This window comes from Oryctolagus cuniculus, chromosome 7 (genome assembly GCF_964237555.1).
Source record: "Oryctolagus cuniculus chromosome 7, mOryCun1.1, whole genome shotgun sequence".
Taxonomy (NCBI): domain Eukaryota; kingdom Metazoa; phylum Chordata; class Mammalia; order Lagomorpha; family Leporidae; genus Oryctolagus; species Oryctolagus cuniculus.
The window spans coordinates 142,644,624-142,664,291 of record NC_091438.1 but is presented as its reverse complement, the minus strand read 5'-3'; the positions used below and the strand labels follow the sequence as shown (position 1 = coordinate 142,664,291).

Sequence of the window (19,668 nt, the reverse complement as noted above, 5' to 3'; positions counted from 1 at the left end):
TAATCTTCATAAAATAATGTAAAATATTTAAAACTAATATTGCTAAGTGTACTTAATTCCATGGTGACATTATTTCCATTTTATCAATAAGAAAATTTAAGTTCAGAGAGATGAATTAAGTTGCTTACAGCTACAGGACAAGTATACCAGGATCCAGAGGAAAAATAGCCCACATTGTTAATTACTCTTGGTAGTTAGAAGTGCTTTAGCTGGAGTTTATGATTTGACAGTGTCACAAGGTTTGAGTTATGATTTTTACATTCAGTCCTAGAGAAAATAGCACAATTCCATTGTCCTGGAAAGTAATGCTACATAGTGTGATTAAAAAGATTATGTCAAAACCACAGATTGGGGGCAGGCTTGTAGCCTAGCAGTCATAATGCCAGTTAATATGCCTGTGTTCCAAATCAGAGTGCCTGGCTTTAATGCCTGGAGCTGGCTCATGAAGCCCTGCTAATGCAGGCCCTGGGGGGCAGTGGTGATTGCTGAAGTAATTGAGATTTGCCTGGATTGAGTTTCCCAATCTCAGCTTTGGCCCTGCCTGCTGCTGGACATTGCAGGCATTTGGGAAGTCAACCAGCAGATGGGAGCTCTGGTTGTCAGTCTGTCTTCTGCCTCTCAAATAAAGTTACAGCAAAACCCCCACAGATTGATGAGGTTCTGTAAAGAGTGTAATATTTAAGGTGATTGATTTAACTCTTAATTAAAAAGCTCTCCTTTTGAAATCTCCAACACTTTGGGCATTGTTCACTCTATTATGCTTCCTCCTAATAATCTGCCTGTTTTTTTTTTAATACTCCATATTCTTTATGTAGAAATTACTGTTACTAGAGGTATTTCAACACCAGACAGGAAGCCTTTGGCTCACCCCTTCCTACTATTAAGGATGAATCCTGCCCTTTCACCAAACACATGGGCACCAACTCCCAGAGAGGATATTGCAGCATGTTGAATGTTGCAGCTGAGACCTGTATGTGCTCATTTCTGAATGAGCTCTTGGAAATAATTGCATGTGTCAATAATGATTTGGATTGAAATAATTTTGATGTTTTGTTGTGTGGTAAACTGAGGGGTGAAATTGCCTTAAATAAATTGATCAACTAACAAAATTCTTTGTAAATGTATTTACCTGTTTTGTGTCATGTGTGGTTTATTGCGTCTGTGTTTTAACTGTAAGGGCTTTCTTTTTACTTCTGTTATGTATGTTATTAATTGATGTTGTCATTTGTAAATTGTTTTTAAATGTTATTTAAAATACTTCCAGATCATCAAAAAAAGAGGTAAAATAAGAACATAGAACTGTAGCATTAAATAAATTTTTATTTTTAATGAGATTTTTATAAGTTAATATAAAAATATTTTCTTTATCAATAAGAATAATCCTTTTAATTTTCTTTTTTTGATAATTTGGATATCCATGTTACTTCTTCAGCCTTGAAAATGTGATGGTGATCTAACAGATTGCTATTGAGAGCAGGATCCTTCCCTGTAACACCCACCATAAGACTGCATCCTGATGATTACATATCCGCATGTTTCACAGCCAGCCTAAGGATGCAGCTTATTTGGAAACAATGCTACTGAAAGAAACCTACTAACCTGAAATGTTTCTACTACTTTATTTCTTAAATGTAGGTGGAAAAAACCCACATCGAGGTCACAGTACCCACCTCAAGTGGTGAACAAACACAGGTTTGTGCCAATAGCCACTTGTTCCTTACCCCTCTGCCCCTCAGATTTTTCTTCTTCCCCTCTCCCTTCACCTTAAAAAAATTATAAAATGAAGGTTCAAACAAACTTCAGTGAGCCAATATTTTATTACTTTTCTTTCTTTTTTAATTATGGCAAAACAGAAGCTTGCAGAAAAAAATGAAGATCTGATAAGAATGAGGAAGGTTAGCCATTTTTCACTTCCACAAAATTACATTGCCATTTCACCCATGCTGACTTAGAATGCATTAAACAGACAGTGATCCATTCTTTCATTGATTTCTGTTAATCAGAAATTACTTTCAAATAGCATATATATGTGTGTGTCTATAGATGCATACATATACATAAATCAAAGAAATTATAATCTTATCCTGTATAGTGGAGTATTTCATTAAAGTAAACATTCCTTTAGGAAAATATCTTTTCTTTAACAAAATGAAATATTCAATTAGGGTCAAAACCTGTCCTTTATGTTTAAACTTTATAAAATCTATTTATCATAAGAACCATCATAGCAGCAACTCCCAGTTTGTTAATAACTATGGGTTGACTGCTCTGTGCCTCATTCTTCTGAACTACAGAAGAATGTAGTATATTTGTATATAAAATGCTTTAAATCTTTCTTATAAAAGGGTATTAGAAATTTAGACACTGCAGTTTCACTAAGCATGAAATATGTCCAAAAGCTAAATGATTTTTTAAAAGTATTTTTCCACTCATGGTACGTGAAGTCAAATATTTTTAAAGTCATATATTTTGAGGTAATTCAAGCAGTTCAATTTCAAAAATGATCATAAAACAGCTTGTTATGTAAGAAGCCAATGAAGCCAGGAGCACTGTCTATTTAAATAACATCATCACCATCTTTCATCATTTATAAACAAGGTCATGCATTTTCTAATGGTAATTGTGTTCTCTGTATGTCCTTGTGATTCTGTGACCATTTCATGTTGGCATATGCTGTGCTGCGGACATTTAATTTTAAATATTTTTTGGTTTGCCAATTTGCAGTTTTTTCCCGCAAGAACAACATTTTAATTTTTTATGCTTTTCTGTTTTTCCCCCCTTTCATTTTCACAGAAAAAGAGAGAGAGACTAGATGGTGAAAACATTTATATCAGACATAGCAATTTAATGTTGGAGGTTTGTATGAACTTGAAGCTTATTTCAGTTGGTTGCCTGGAATCTTCTGCATTCCTTGCTCATCCCTTTTTCTTCATTCTATGCTATGTTTGGTTTTGCATGCCATTGCATGAGAGAATTTTAGGTTTAAAATGCTTTTGCATGTTGGTAAACATGAAGATACGCAACCATCTCTCTTTCTGATTCTTTTTAGTTTCCATCTCTCATACTTATCTTAACAAATATATGATTGGGACTACCTCTACCTTGCATGGTTCCATTGTTTTATCCAATTTCAGGAAGTTCTACATCACTGCTAAAACTTCCTTAAATTTTCCGAGTGTATAAGCTTCTGTATGTCCAAAGAAGCAAATTCGCGCTATTTTTTCATTTTATGAACTGAGAGAGTGTGGAAAAGTAGGAAAAATGAGCATATTCAGAGTGGATTTAAAATGCTGGCAATAACAAAAAAACAACAGAAGAAAGGACAGGGGACAAAAGTGTGATTCAAGAAGAAAGAAGGATGCACAGCATTTAATAAGTAGTTACTATGACACAATAGTCTAATCAGACAAACAGGCCTATGAGTAAGGGGTTATTATTTTAAAGATGAGAAAATTGAAGTTTAGAGAAATTAAGTCATTTCCCCATAGTCATGATACTGGTGAGTTGGAATCTATCTAATCCTATTAAACCACATTGTTTTCCATTCAGAAATAGCAACATTTTGTCTGCTGTAGAAATCAGTGGTCAGATTTTTACCAGATCTGTATTAGTATACTTTACCTAATTGTGGGCTCTACATTAGAGAAATATAAAACTAATTAGAAAAGCAAGGGAACTCTATGAGAAAAAATTAAGGAAACTGGAGTTACCATACATAGGGAAAAAACACAAGCCAAGTTAGTTTACATGTCAGAAAAAAACTCTAACATAGGAGTTGATGACCTGTGTATCTTAAAAACTCAAGACAAAGCCAAAAGAAGTGGGCATAAACTGTTAAACCAAGGAGTTAACTAAAATATAAAGGAAATAGAAGCATCTAGGAAGATGATAAGAAGGGCTCCTGCCCTTGAAAGTTTACAGTGGGGGAACTAGGGAGAAGAGGAACAGTAAATGGGTAAACAAGGAGCAATAAAATAATTACAAGTTGTTATAAAAGGTACATGGGAAATAAACAGTATGCTATGCTTACAAAGGGGATCTACTCTAAATGGACAAGGAAGGTCTCTCTACAAGGGTAACTTTAAAAAAAAAAAAGATTTTATTTATTTATTTGAAAGGCAAAGAGAGAGAGAGAAGGGTCTTCTATCTGCTGTCACTCCCCAGATGGCCACAATGGCCAGTACTGGGGCAATCCCGAGCCAGGAGCCAGGATCTTCTTCCAGATCTCCCACATGGGTGCAGGGGCCCAAAGACTTAGGCCATCTTCTGCTGATTTCCCAGGCCATAGCAGAGAGCTGGATCGGAAGTGGAGCAGCCTGGACTCCAACTGGTGCCTAAATGGGTTGCCGGCACTGCAGGCGGCAGCTTACCAGCTATGGCTCAGCGCCGGCCCCATCTTTAGGGTAACTTTTCAGCTGAGACATGAAAGATAAACATGGATTAAATGTGGTAAATATTAAACTAGAAGTTTGAATAAGCTTTTTAAAATAAGTCTCTGGTTTAATATATGACATCCTGTCAAAACTTTATCTTTTTTTAAAAAAAGAATGATTTATTTATTTGAAAGACAGAGTTACAGAGAAGAGACAGAGAGGGGTTGATATTCCATTCACTGGTTCACTCCCCAAATGGCCACAATGGCTGGGGCTGGACCAGACCGAAGCCAGGAATCAGGAGCACTTGGGCCACCTTCCACTGCATTCCCAGGCACATTAGCAGGGAACTGCGTAGGAAGTAGAGCAGCTGGGTCTTGAACTGACTATGCAGCCATGCTGGTCCCTTAACCTCATCTTTGCTATTTTGAGAATCTGCTATGCACAAAGTACTATGATAAAAGTAATAAAAATTATGGCCAGTCTTTATTAAACATGTACTACATGATGGGCATAATGCCAAATGTTTTACATACATTTGTCCCATGTAACATGTATTTTCCAAGGCTGGCCCTTTGGATATTTCTTTTTTTTTTTTTTTAAGATTTTTATTTATTTATTTGAGAGGTAAAGTTACAGACAGTGAGAGATAGAGACAGAGAGAAAGGTCTTCCTTCTGCTGGTTCACTCCCCAAATGGCTGCAATGGCCGGAGCTGCACCAATCCAGAGCCAGGAGCCAGGAGCTTCTTCCCGGTTTCCCATGTGGGTGCAGGGGCCCAAGCACTTGGGCCATCTTCTACTGCTTTCTCAGGCCATAGCAGAGAGCTGGATTGGAAGTGGAGCAGCCGGGACTAGAACCTGCGCCCATGTGGGATGCTGGCGCCACAGGTGGAGGATTAACCCCTTGGATATTTCAAACTTAGTAATTGGATCTCTCTGTTTTAACCCATATCCAACACTGGACCTGAATTAATTCCATCTTCAGAGATTGAGTAGGATAATAGATGTCAGTTGATCTCTGTTACTCAGCAACATTATGTCTCCCAGTTCTAATCATGTATGCAGTTCCTGACTAATCTGTCTTCAGTGCCTCTTCTTACCTGGAACCTACAGCACCAATCATATATTTATCATTTGTCCCATGAGGTGTGTTATGGCTTCTAAGACTCATGAATCCCTTTGTGTGGTGTGTCCCCCCCCCCCCCCCAGCATTTCATTGACAGCCATGAGAGGGGATTTCTAAATAAGAGTGTGTTTGAAAACTAAAACTACTAACTGACTTTAAAGAACATTTTGTATTTAATGCGTATTTTGTTTGATTGCTGCTAAAATTTAAGATGATAAGCATAAAAAGATGTCTAACCTGAACACAGCCCAAAAAATTGGACTGTCATTCTTTAGTTGTTATAAAAGGTGGTTTTTTCCACTAAAGAAGTTCTCTCAAGTTATCTGTCACTCTAGCAGGGTTTTTGTTCCCCTTAAAGCATCCCTTCTCTCCCTTCTCCTACCCCACCCCCACTAATGCTTTGTTCTGGCACAAATAAGGTCGAGTTCATTTTTAGATCTGCCGCCTCCTCCTCCATCTCCCAGAGAGAACCTGTACCAGTAGCAAGTGTCTATGACAAATTCTATTTGGAACAGGTCCCTTTGAGATCTTAATTTTATTCTGTGCCCCCACAGGTTTCCAACAAAGCCAGCTAAGAAGGATGGAGAAAGCTCCCTCAGAAGCTACTTGTTTAATTGAAACATTTATTGTCTCAGGTTCCAAGCCAGTCAATAGCTAGGCAAGATGCTCATCACTATTAAGAGACCAGCTCAGGAGAGAGTTATGTGGTTTCTCCACAGTGCCTCTTGCTCATTTTTGTTTGCTCATTCACACTTTTAACTTTCTCCAATGTGTTAAATTGGTCTTGACCCAAACAGATTTAATTTCCAGTCAGGAGCTGGATCATGGGTCCTTACATGCCTGGTAGGTCCCAGCTGCTTGGCCCAGAGCTGAGTCTGAGTGAGCTTGTTCATGCTTTTCTTTAGCTAGTAGTTATGCTCATCTTGCTTTCAGCTAAAATAAAAGTGCAAACTTGTATTCCTGTATTCCCAAAATGCATTTCATCCCAACAAACCAGAGGTGCTCTTATGGGGGAGCTACAGGATTGCCCTTTTTGGGTTAGTTTTTTTTTTTTTTTTTTTTTGACTAATCTCAAAGCAAATATACATGGTTCAGTCTTGCAACATATAAAGAATACACTAATAAATGCATTATCTGAATGTATACCTCCAAAATCAAAGTTATAGTTTGTCTTACTTGTTCTTTTTCCTATGCTTTTTCGCTTTTGATACTGCTTTTGAAGCAGTTTTATTTAGTTGAAGCATATATTGCCCTTATAAAAAACTTTTAGACAAATTTTGATTTAAATCAGTGCTAAGGTTTCACCACCACCACCCGAAATTAAACTGTTTCCCACAGAGCCAAGGAAAAAATACTAACATTCACAGCATATTAGGAAATATATTTAGCATTATGATTTTCTTGGACACAGAACTGCTTTGATACATAAACAGATTCTTTTGCAGTCATAAAATGATGGGCTCCACGTATTTTGATCCCAAGCACATATCTTTTTGAGTGTAAGTATTGCTGGAATAGAAACTTCAAGTTTTTGTCATCAAGTTATATTTGCCAGATTATTTTTGTCATCTTCTTTTTGAAAGTTGTTATTTACCTCTTTTCATATAAACCTGAATATACTTCTAGCTCATGCTTCATTATCCTTAGTTTTGATCATTTCTCCCTGGAATGTCCCCTGTAAGAGCCTGCCCCTACCTTTAGGAACCCAATATTCAAATCTGCTGGAACAATGGAATTATTTTACATTGTCAAGGAGACATATAAAATATTTGGTAAACTCTTGTTAACTCACTGTAGTCCATAGAAAGAATGCCCCTATTTTGGTTTATAGTGAGGGATGAGATGAAGCTGTTAAAAGCTGGAAAATATAAGGCTTTTAGTTTGTGTGAATACTATTAACAACAGCCAACAACAACAAAATCTGATTGTATTTCATACCCCTGAGTAATTTTTCTGAAAGTAGTAACAACCTGCTATGGAGGCTTTAACTATAAATTTCAGTAACAAATTCTTTTTTTTTTTTTAAGTAGCAATAATCCAGTGGTGTGCTGGAATTAGCTCGTTTTTTAATATTTTATTAGTTTATTTGAAAAGCAGAGTTACAGATAGGCAGAGGCAGAGAGAGAGGGAGAGAGGGAGAGAGGGAGAGGTCTTCCATTCGCTAGTTCACTCCCCAGAAGGCCACAATGGCCAGAACTGTGCCGATCTGAAGCCAGGAGCCAGGAGCTTCTTCCAGGTCTCACATATGGGTGCAAGGGCCCAAGAACCCAGGCCATCTTCCACTGCTTTCCCAGGCCATAGCAGAGAGCTGGATCAGAAGTGGAGCAGCTGGGACTTGAACTGGCACCCATATGGGATGCTGACACTGCAGGCCAGGGTGATAACCTGCTGTGCCACAGCACCGGCCCCCCTAGCAGTTTCTCTATCTGTCACTGTCTCCATCCTGCCTGAGATGAATCTAAATTGGTTCCTGTCCAGCCGAGGCCAACTGAGTTGTAGGATTACCTTCTGGGGATGAGGACTTGGAGATCTGGTACTTCATCATTTTAGAAGTGTCATAAAATTAAGAAGCAAGCTCTTTATGGGTTATATAACTGCTAAGAGCTGTGGGGTTCTGATGCTTCACTGATTCCAAGGAAAGAACCTTGTTTTAATAAAAAAACAAACAAATAGACCATGTTGTATATTTACAATTTGAATGCACTTTATGGACTAGTAACATCTATCCTGGATGTGGTATGTTTTCTTCCAGTACCCAGTCTCTGATGGGTTGCCCTTGGTGTGTTTTTTGTGCTGATTATTTATTATTTTACATCTGTGTCCTTTCAACTGTAGGATTTAGATAAGAGTCAAGAAGAGATCAAAAAACATCATGCCAGCATCAGTGAGCTGAAAAAGAATTTCATGGAATCTGTACCGGAACCACGGCCTAGTGAATGGGATAAGCGCTTATCTACTCATTCACCTTTCCGAACTCTTAACATCAATGGACAAATCCCTACAGGAGAAGGAGTGAGTATTTTGTCTACAAGACCAAATGTGAGAATGAATGGAGTAAATGTTTTTGTATATTAACATTCTGCATCTAAGAAAAAGTTTGGAGTTGAAATACAGCTTTGATTCCTTATTCATTGTAGCTTTAAGGCATTCATAATCAAACACATGTTTTTTAAATCATGTAGGCTACCCAGTCCAATTATGGGAGCCATTCAGAGTTACCAGTAGATGGTCAGGCTCTGAGAACATTCTGAGCTGCGTGCTTCTGGCCTAGTGTGTGTTTATAAGTTGACCAGCAGCCAATAGAACTTTGTTTATATTCAAACTGTGCCTTCCAGGACCAGAAAGTTTACTAAATTTAGTAAGACCAAAATTGGAAAAGGATTAGCATTTTTTTGAAAACTTTATTTGAATATTTGCACAACTTAGGAATGTCTGAAATGATTACCCACAATTATATAATAAACCAAGAAGACCACTAAGCTAGAAGATCCAGAACATCAAGTATTAATAAATGTATTTTTATATTAGAAAAAAAAAGATAGTTTATTTTTATCTTTATAAGTAATATGAAAGTTTTAATACACCGTTTCATGAGATACTCATAATTAGAGCAGGCCTGAAGTGTCTTTCAGGGACTTTTATTTGTCATTGTTGTCATTACTTATTTTAGCAATACTACACCTGAGTCAATGAATCTATTTAATGAAAATATCTTAAAAGTTGCCATGAACATATATCCAAAAATCTTTATCCAGTACAGGTGAAATAGTTATAAAAATGCTCACAATGACTCAGTGTTTACAATGATTTTTAAATCATACTTATTTTCCCCCTAAGTGATAGCAGTTCTAGTTAAGAAAGGTAAAGTGTTACCTTCATAATTTAAAAGCTGATTTTTTTCATTTTTCAGAATTCATGGTAAACTATCCAAATTATTGTTTAGTTTCTGGAACTGGAGAAAGTGATAAAGTTGGCCCACAAAGTATATTTTTTGTACTTTTAAAGTATTATAAAATTGGTTAGCAATTTTCCTGAGTTAAATTCATTTCACAAGTAATGCTAGAGAATACTTGGACAACAGACAGCTAAATAGTTACCAGAATGATCAAATGCCATTCCTACTTCCTGTCCTCTCAGCCACCATTCCCGGAATAAAATGGACACTGGCTTTGTGTTCTAAATCTAGAGTGCATACCCTGAACTGTAGCAATAACTCTGTCTTCTGGGTGAGACCACTCTCAGTGCCAGGCAGATAATTCATTTTGATATGTGTCTGGTGGTAAGAGCCATAAAGGGCCTAGTAGTCACTGTAGCTTCATTTGCCTGTGAGGATATGGCTAATCCAAGCCTCGCTGAATGATTCTTAACATATCATTTATCTTGTCAGTCTTAGTTTATAGAGTAGATGATTAATGTCCTTGCTAACTCCAGGATCCTGTGAGCCTATGACTTTGAGAAAATGCCTTGTTGCTATCTCACCTGATTAACCCTACCTACAAATTGTAAAAGTTCTATGACTCTCTACAAGTGGTAAAAGATGCTCAGCTACTTTGAAAAAATGACTTTGTACTCTCTTGGATAAATTTGAATCAGTCTCCATTTCCAGAAAATATGTTAGGCCTTTTAACAGAAACCATCTGAGGACTGATTTGGGGAATGGTGATATCATTCTGTGGATTTTTAAAGAAATGACTTTTTATAAACTAAATTAGCACCTTGGGTAATAATAGAATAATTTTAGCTCTGTGTTTACATTTATTACCCCATAAATGAATAATGGAATAAATAGTAATTACTGTTATGATCTTTTGTGTTGGGATAATTCTACTTTCTGGCATTTTTTACCTTTTTTAAGTAATTAGGATACTATTTCTGTTCTCTGGGGATACCTCTTCCACCTTTGACAGCATTGTTGCATGTGAGGCAACTGAATTTTATAATTTGTGTATGACCAGGTGAAGAAAACCTCTATCCTTCCCTCGGAAAGAAAGGTTGGTGGGCCAGAGGTAAAGCTGCTGTTATGACTTGTGCTTCTCAACCAGAATTTGCTCTTGTCATGGCACTAAGCAGATAACCCCCCAGAACCGGACAACAGCCGCTAAATGATCTTTTTTTTTTTTTTTTTTTTTTTGGCTATCCTAGACAATTCACACCCACAACCTTTTGGCCTAACATATAACACCTCATGGCTGCAGCTTTTGCAGCTTTCAATTTGCTTATTTTGGCGCATGGCTGGTTGAAAGCTGCATGAAGATATAAATATGTATTCAGAGAGAAAATGAATTTAATTATACCCTATTCTTTTTATGTTGTCTTTCTTCTCCCTTTTTATTTTAAATATCATTATAATTTTGCATCCTTTCTTTTCCTTTTTTCCTTTTGCTGACCAGTCCCCTAGCTACTTTCTCCCTGATACATATCACTTAGGGGTGTGCAAAGAACCAGTGTTGAACTTCCAAACTGATCAGAGAAGACTAGCTCAACTGAGAGAACTTAAAGCCAAGTTTTTCCTTTCATAGATAACAACTGTCTTGACTGTGGAAAGCAGAATACAGAAATTGCAGGAGGAGAACAACTTCTCAATTGGACAATTGCAAGAAAAAACTTTCCTTAAAAATGTCAAAATTATTTGCTTAATGTAATATATAAACCTTCACCTTAATGTTACTATTTTTAATCATGACTCTGAAAGAAATGGAAAGAGAATTTGCAATTGTTGGTGGGTTTCATTTTTCTCTTTTTTGTTAGACATTGGAGGCACACAAGAACTTTTATGCCTTTTGTTTTCTTTTGCAATCTTTAAAATATTTAAAATTTTTAAATTTAAATTTTTAATCCCTTGCACAAAAGCTAAGTACCATACTGAATTGTTGCAATTTTTTAAGCCTATATTAAGAGACATGAAGATTACTTCTTATATTCTGCCATTCTATTTGTAATAAAAGTAACTTTTCTGATGGCAAGAAGAATGCTTCATTACTGGTTTTGCCCAACTGATTAGTAATTGATAGCACCAAAGCAACGAAAAATGACCCCAAATTCACGTATGCATATCCTCAAAGGAGGAATAAATAATATAACTAAGGAAATCCAGTGGCTCTTTGAACTTTTAGGAGTTCTATTGTTTACTCATTCAAAAAATTATCCTGTTGTGTTACAGAAACTTTGCCAAGATAAATTGCCAAAGAAAAGTAAAACTAAAATAAAGAATGTCCAAAAGATCTTTCCAAATCCTTTGCACATCCCCAAGTATCATTTTTGAGCATTTTCCATCTGTCATTTTGTTCATCTTTCTCTGTCTTTCTTGATCTTCTACCGTGAAAGCAGACACAGGAACGTGCTCTGTTAGTACAGGGTGAAGAGAAAATTAAAAGGCAAGAGAGACCTCCTGAGAGAGCCTTGCCCCAGCAAGAAAATGAAGAGATTCTTCCCAAGGTTTCCATTCCAATCCCCGAGGATCACAAGCCTCTCAGAAAGTGCCACCTCCACTTTAGCACCTTCCCATCTCCTCGTATTCCTTTCGTGATGTCTTTTCTTGTGGTCCTTGCATTGGCTGTTTGGTGGCTGGTCTTTCTGTGATCGGAAAACAGGGTGTGCGTCTGAAATATCAACGCTAAAACCATGGAACTTTTGTCCTTGACTTCCACTGTGTATCTCCTGTATGATACTCTCTGGTAGTTCACTGTCGTAAGGGAGCTCCTGTGATCATTTTTCTGTTAATTAAATGTTACGCTTTGTAGAGTACGTACTGCAGGGCACAGAAGAGTAGTAATAGATGGCCCAAGCCAGCTTTGCTGCACTGAAGTTTAACAAATTTAAAGAAATTAGATTTAGGCATTTGACAGGTTGGTTCTTTTCCGAAAAGCTTTAACTTTTATCCTGCATGTTCTTACTGTTTACTGTCGCTATGTCCTCCTCTCCTATGTCTCACACAAACCAGGATACTCTCCCGAAACATTGATAGAGTGCTTTCCTAACCTCCTGTAGTCATTTGTGTGGCATGGGCTCCATAGTTTAAGAAAAAAAAAATCAACTTACTAACTTTTCAAAAGCCTTAAAATGGTAACGTGGTAACGTTTAATCTACAAATCCGTAACTACTCCTTTTCTTTGAATATCAGAGCAGTAAATACAAAGGCCTTTTCTGGAAAAGGGCTTTTGACTTCTGTGGCCTTTTTCTGAGTGTTTCTAATCTGTATAGGGACAGATGACTTTATCCTGCTTGGTTAGAAAGATCTGCAAAGGTTAAATGCCATCGTCTCGTAAGTAGAGGGTCGTTAGGGTGGAAGGAAAATGGTGCTGGTGTCCCTTAGCCTCCAGCCAGGGCTGCATTTTCCAGACTGTCTTTAAAAGTCCTAGAATACAGCTTTATTCAACATCTGTACATAAACAAACCCTTCTCCGAATTAAAATACTGTTACTTCTTAACAGCATAAGTAATTTTGCTAGAAGCAATAGTTAGCCATTATGAAAAGCTTAAAATATATATTGATATACTTTGTTTTCCTGATACACTTCAGATCTGTTTGTTCTTGCACTTGTGTTGAAATCTATTGTTTTTAAACAATGGCTTTGTGAGCTGAAGTTCTGTTGTGACAAATATGTGTTCTCTGTTTGCATGTGGATTTATAAGTCTTCCCTGAAGTAAATATGAACACTGTCTCTTGAGAACACAACTAAGCTGCCTAACCTGTTACTTTTTTACTTGATTATTGATGAAAACTTGCATGTAGCTTTTTAAAATGGCTTTTGAATGTACCAGTATGGATGTTTTGGTTAATGTCACTAATATTTGTTTTGAAATCTGAGTTTATAGGGTTATCAAACTGAGATTATTGTACTTTGTTTTACTTCTCAATGCTTTTCAGTTGATGAAACTTCTAAACAAGACTTTTTGGTTTTGAGAAGATGGTTTATTAGAGCAAAAAAAAAAAAAAAAAAAAGAGAGAGAGAGAGAACAGTAAAGCCAGCCAAGACTCTTTTCTCCTTCAACATCCACCATGTTCTGTTGTCTCTGGAAGCACGCAGAAATAATCCTCTGGTATTTCTTGAAAATGGTTACTCTGAGATTATAAACTTTCCCCCAAAAAATAGGAAAAGAAGCAAGGGCCAGGTTAAATTTAAAAATCTGTATGCATGCACATGTTTCATGTTGCAGACTATGTGTACTTATAACAACTCTTTTGTAAATAAGCATATTATTGATTAATGCATATAAGAAGAGAGACCTCAAATCAACCTGAGATATTGCACAGCTATAAGTGTTCCCCTTTATCTGTGAAATGGATACAAGAGCTTCCTTTAATGAAGTAACAAATGACAGGATAGCATTGGTTAGATTATTTAAAATCTTTTTTAAGGAATTAAAGATGAGATAATCTTAGGAATTTATTGATACTTTTATAACTGTTTCAGATTATATTTCCTGAATTTCCAGTTTTCATCCTTGTACACAGCTTTTTTATTAATTATAATTGTAAACTTCATCTTGAATTTTGTTTCACTTTGTATTGGAGTTATTCCAAGTCCATTAAAAGTTCAGATATAAGACAGTGATACCTTTCAGTTTTCTGAAATACAGCAAGACTCCTCAGAGATCCTGATAGTCAAATGAGAGGCCATTTCTTCTATTAATAGGATAAAAATGTTAAGAGGAAAATGGTCAAGCTCTTCTATTGGATGAAACTGACCAGTGCAGTCTCAAAAGACACACAAATCACAGTGATCAGAGAAAAAAAATGCTGGATATTCCAGCTTTGTTTTACCTAACGTTAATGCTGCCAGTATTTGTAACATAAAGCTGTAAATAGTCTTGGTTTTCTTCGCCTTCCTCATTCCATTCTCAGTCCCAGAGGCAGATCCAAATAACTGTACATTGCTTTTTAAATGTGATTTGTTTATTTATTTTTAGTTGAGAGAGACATAGAGAGGTCTTCTGTCCACTTGTTTACTCCCCAAAAGCCTACAACAGCTGGGACTAGGCCAATCTAAACCCAGAAGCCTGAACTCAATCCAGGTCTCCTACCTGGGTAGCAGATCCAAGTACTTAAGCCTCCAGGGATATGCAATAGCAGGAGTTTGGAACAGAGAGCAAACTGATGCTCAAACCCAGGCACTCCAAAATGGCTAGCGGGCATCCCAGTGTCTTAACTGCTGTGCCAAATACCATTTTCTGTGTGTTTTTATTCTGGTTCAGCGTCTTAATGTCAGGTTGATGAATTAAAAGCAATTTGAACTATAGGTATCAAGGCAGACCAATGTAAAGTCCTAGATGTATGTATTGGTTTTGCTGTTAATCATTTCTAGAGTAACTATGAATTGTTCACTTAACCACTGGTGCCCAGATTTCCACTTGGGAATGTGGAAATAAACCTACCTCATGAGAATTAATCTGTACCATGTTCCAGATTCCAGAGGCTCTGGTTGTCATTCCATTTTGGTCTTTTAGGGACTAGGAAGATGGAAGTTAAAAAACAGACACACATTAACTTCCTGGAATTTTTTTGTTTCAAAGAAAGCAATTAGATAGTTATATTTATTTCCATCTACTCACTTTTGATATTTAACCAAGCATTTAAAACTAAGGTTAAAAATATCTTTCCAAAGTAATCTTACTCTTAATAAATTTGTCTTATCCAATTAGTATGCTTAAAATGGGCCATACTTGAAAATAAACCCAGCATCTATATTTTAGACCTGTCTTTTAGCCATTTCCTTATACGCCAACCCTTGGAATAGGAAGGAGATTCTGTTTGCATGGATCAGTTTTGTACTTGTTTACATCTTTGAAAAAAGCTTTGGAGGGACAATATTCTGACTCTGTGGACTAAGATTTGACTGGGGATGGTCTGTGGAGTAGATTTCCTTTTGTTATCCTAGAAACTAGGTCACTTTCTATTAAATACTATTACAAATTTTACTGTGAAATTTCTTTGGATATAAGCTTTCTAACACTTTCGCCTACTTTCCTAAGTTTCTTCTGTAATATATCTTGTAGGACACACCAGACATTAGAAGTTCACTTATTTTTAGGCAATATTAACAATCAAATATGATAACTTGTGGTTTACCTAGTGGTTATGTATATTCAAAATAAAACAGAAAAGGCAGAAGTAAGATGAGACACTTTCTCGTTGTTTTTGTGTGTGTATGTGTGTGCCAAAGGTTTTGAATATAGTAAAGATGTATTGAACATCTCTACAAAGTTGCCTTCCCCTATACTATTCTTCATAGAAATTCTAAAATCCCAAACTTCTTTACAGCATTCTCTACAGCTTTGAGAAATTTCACATTTTTTCATTACCTTCAAACTACCCCTGTTGTTTATCATTTTGTCACTAGAAACTAAGACAACTCCTTACTTTCCCTTTTGCATGGCAGGTGGGATTACCCTACCTCTGCCTCTTCTATGCAGTGGATAGTGTTAGTAAGGCTGCCCTCATTTGCTGCTGTAATCTTTCATGCCTTAGGACTCCTTTATATGACAGCAGCGTATGACCTGAAAGGAACATTGGTGTGGGGCTAGGAAAGGACACCCAAAATGGTTACAGAGTTAGGAAGCCTTATAAATTCAGGCTGGGAGAGGAAGAGTGATAGCTAAGATAAATAATTTTAAATTCATGGGAGGCTTATTTAGAACCTGAGAGACAAAAAAAGAAGAAAAAGCAATTTATTATTTTCATAGATAAGAAATACAGGCTAGGCGCCGGCATTGTGACACAGCGAGTTAAACAGCCTCCTGCAATGCCAGCATCTTATGGGAGCACCTGTTTGAGTCCCAGCTGTTCCGCTTCTGATCAGCTGCCTGCTAATTTTCCTGGGAAAGCAGCAGAGAATGGCTACTTGGACCCGTGCTACCCATGTGGGAGGCCTGGATGGAGTTCTAGGCTCTTGGTTTTGACCAGGCCTAGTCTGTTGCAGCCATTTGAGGAGTGAACCAGCAGAAGAAAGATCTCTCCCTCTCACTCTCTCTGTCCCACTGTAACTCTGCCTTTCACATAAATAATTAAATTACAAAAACAAGAAAGAAATATAGGCAAAAGCTAAGTAACCTTACTAATAGCTTCACTTAAATGTATAAATGACAGATTATTTTTAAAAATATTTTCCTTTTTTAAAAAAGATTCTTTATTTAAAAGGCAATGTGACACACAAAGAGAGAGACAGAGAGAGAGATCTTCCACCCACTGGTTCACTTCCTGAATAGCTTCAACAGCCAGGGCTGGGCCAGGCCGAAGCAAGGAGCCAGGAACTCCATCTGTCTCCCACTTGGGTGGCAGGGGCTCAAGTACTTAGGCCATCTCTTACTACCTTCCCAGATGCATCAGCAGGAAACTGCATTGGAAGCAGAGCATCTGGAACATGGAACCAGCATTCAGATTTGGGGTGCTGGCATCACAAATGGTGATTTAACCCACGGTGCCACAATACTGGCCCCTAAATGACAGGTGATTGAGGAAACATGTTTGGGGATGTTTCTCTCTCTCTCTCTCTCTCTCTCTCTCTCTCTCCCTCTCTCCCTCTCCCTCCCTCCCTCCCTCTCTCCCTCTCTCCCTCTCTCCCTCCCTCTCTTTCTCTCTCTTTCTCTCTCTCTCTCTCTCTTTTTGTGATTGACATACTAAAGGATAATAGTGTTCTCCCCTTTGCCACTGTGAGAATCCTGTTTTGGGTAAATAATGGAATAAATCTAGCATTTTAAAGATTAAAGGAGTATGTGGGGTGGGAGGGATGGGATGGGGTGCTGGAGGTACAGAGTCCCAACTCTCCCTTCTGGTCCCCAAATCAGTAAAAACAGTTTAGTCTCTTGTTCTCTACTGTCTCTTTAAAGAGTCTTTATATATACATATATATATATATACACACACATACATATGATCCCATCTCAGTGAAACAGAGAAAATGAATTAAGGGGAAAACATGGTCACTGCTGTGCATTTATTCAGTGGACACTAGCAAAGTGCTGTGCAATACATTGCAGGGATGCCAAGAGGTAGCATTATCAGATTTTTAGGACTGGAAGATCCTAATTGAATAGGATCCTGATCTATCTCCTCTCCCCTCCAGTACTCTTCTATACATAACATCTAGGTACTTAGACTAGTCTGGCAGCCTGTGCTTAATCTCCCAAGATAACACATTGTATCTTTGGACAGTTCTGAGTTTGTGTATACAGTATATTCTTACATTAAATCAAAATCTTTTTCACTACAGTTTTCACTTGTTGATCCTAAATGGTGGTGTTTTAAAGAATTTTCTTCCTTCACATTAGAGTTCTTCACATAAAGATAACTCTTATGTTGGAATTAGTCACATTTCTCATGCTCAGATAACTCCCTGACACCCAGATCTGTCTCAGCCTCCTCCTAGTATGTTGTCCTGCTTTCTTCTTTCTTTTCTCTAGATTTCTTTGTCTCAGCAGCTTTTTCTTCCTGGCTATATTGCACACAGGTTGCTCCCTTATGCTTTACTGAGTTTTATGTCCCTATACAGTGACTTTTTCTGCCTGAGAGATTTTAAAATGTCTGGTGTTCTCAACTTCTTTGTAGATAGCAGACACTAGGAGTTTTTTTAGAATAGAAGTAGGGAATGGGATAGTTTTTGTCGTTTTGGAAACTTCTCATCTCCAGAGCCTGTTGCCATGATAACATCACTGTTATATTTTGAGAATACTACTGGAGCCTGCATTCTAAATTTGCTTGACTTCTCTGACAGTCTCACTAAACTTGGAGAACTTGAGTGGCCCCAGGTGATTTGAATTATACCTAGGCAATATAATAAAATTTAGAAACATACTTTCTGTTTAATTCTGATTATAAATAGATCCTCACCAGAAAAGTGTTATTAAATATGAATTTACTTCAAAAAGTCTATGGAAAAGTAGATTAAACTGTTTATTTTGGTGCAAAAAATTGTGAAATCCAGGCCGGCGCCGCGGCTCACTAGGCTAATCCTCCGCCTAGCGGCGCCGGCACACCGGGTTCTAGTCCCGGTCGGGGCGCCGGATTCTGTCCCGGTTGCCCCTCTTCCAGGCCAGCCCTCTGCTGTGGCCAGGGAGTGCAGTGGAGGATGGCCCAGGTGCTTGGGCCCTGCACCCCATGGGAGACCAGGAAAAGCACCTGGCTCCTGGCTCCTGCCATCGGATCAGCGCGGTGCGCCGGCCGCGGCGGCCATTGGAGGGTGAACCAACGGCAAAGGAAGACCTTTCTCTCTGTCTCTCTCTCTCACTGTCCACTCTGCCTGTAAAAAAAAAAAAAAAAAAAAAAAAAAAATGTGAAATCCATGCATAGTTTTTTCATAATACTGTTTCTCATGAACTTATTGAAGACTCTTCATATGCATGAATTTCAAAATCATTTTACATCAAAATAAACTTGCCTTCCTCACCCCCCCCCCCCCCCCCCCCCGCCAATTTGAGTGGCAGAGAGAAGGAATGAGAAAGAGGAGACCCATCCACTGGTTCACTCTTCAAATACCCATAACAGCCAGGGCTGGGTGGGGCCAAAGGCTTCAATCCAGGTCTCCCACAGATGGCAGCATTAGCAAGAAACTGGAGTCAGGAGCCAGAGCCAAGAACTGAACCCAGGTGGGCCATGGATGTCTTAACCAGGTACTCCCAAGTGAGACATGGATGTCTTAACCTCTAGACTAACTACAGATCCCTAAACTTATCTTTTAATTCCATTTCCACAAACTTTTGAAATACCTATATTTGAAATGTTATTAATCCAACTCTTTATTTGGGCCTTTCTCCTCTTTTTTTATTAAAAAAAATTTTGTTTATTTGAAATAGTTACAGAGAAAGAGAGGGAAGGAGGGAGGGAGGGAGGGAGGGAGGGAGAGAGAGAGAGAGAGAGAAAGAGATATCTTGCATCCACTAGTTCATTTCCCAGATGGCTGCAACTGCCAGGGCTGTGCTAGGCCGAAGCCAGGAGCCTGAAGTTTCTTCCAGGTCTCCCATGTGGGTGCAGGGGTCCAAGCACTTGGGCCATCTTCTGCTGCTTTTCTCAGGCCATTAACAAAGAGCTGGATCAGAAGGGAGCAGCCAGGACATGAACCAGTAACCATATGGGATGCCAACATTGCAAATGGCAGCTTTAATGCTATGCCAAAGTACCAGCCCCAACAGTGAGATTTCAAAAGTGAGAGGCCTTGCTGATTTTGTTCATCCTG

At 37.9% G+C, this 19,668-nt stretch overlaps 1 protein-coding gene across 50 annotated transcripts in view; it reads left to right on the top strand.

Annotated features, from left to right (window-relative positions):
- EPB41 (erythrocyte membrane protein band 4.1) overlaps positions 1 to 19,668 on the top strand; it is a 231,799-nt gene that overhangs the window by 173,643 nt on the left and 38,488 nt on the right. For 8 of the 50 annotated variants that reach the window (XM_070078940.1, XM_070078913.1, XM_070078939.1 and 5 more), the window contains exons 13-16: positions 1,636 to 1,692; positions 1,854 to 1,895; positions 2,794 to 2,856; positions 8,336 to 8,512. In XM_070078940.1, the coding sequence (XP_069935041.1) occupies positions 1,636 to 1,692; positions 1,854 to 1,895; positions 2,794 to 2,856; positions 8,336 to 8,512 (339 nt within the window). Of the gene's footprint in view, positions 1 to 1,635; positions 1,693 to 1,853; positions 1,896 to 2,793; positions 2,857 to 8,335; positions 8,513 to 10,455; positions 10,507 to 19,668 lie in introns of all 50 variants that reach the window. The other 42 variants (XM_070078923.1, XM_070078947.1, XM_070078921.1 and 39 more) reach the window with 12 other exon arrangements.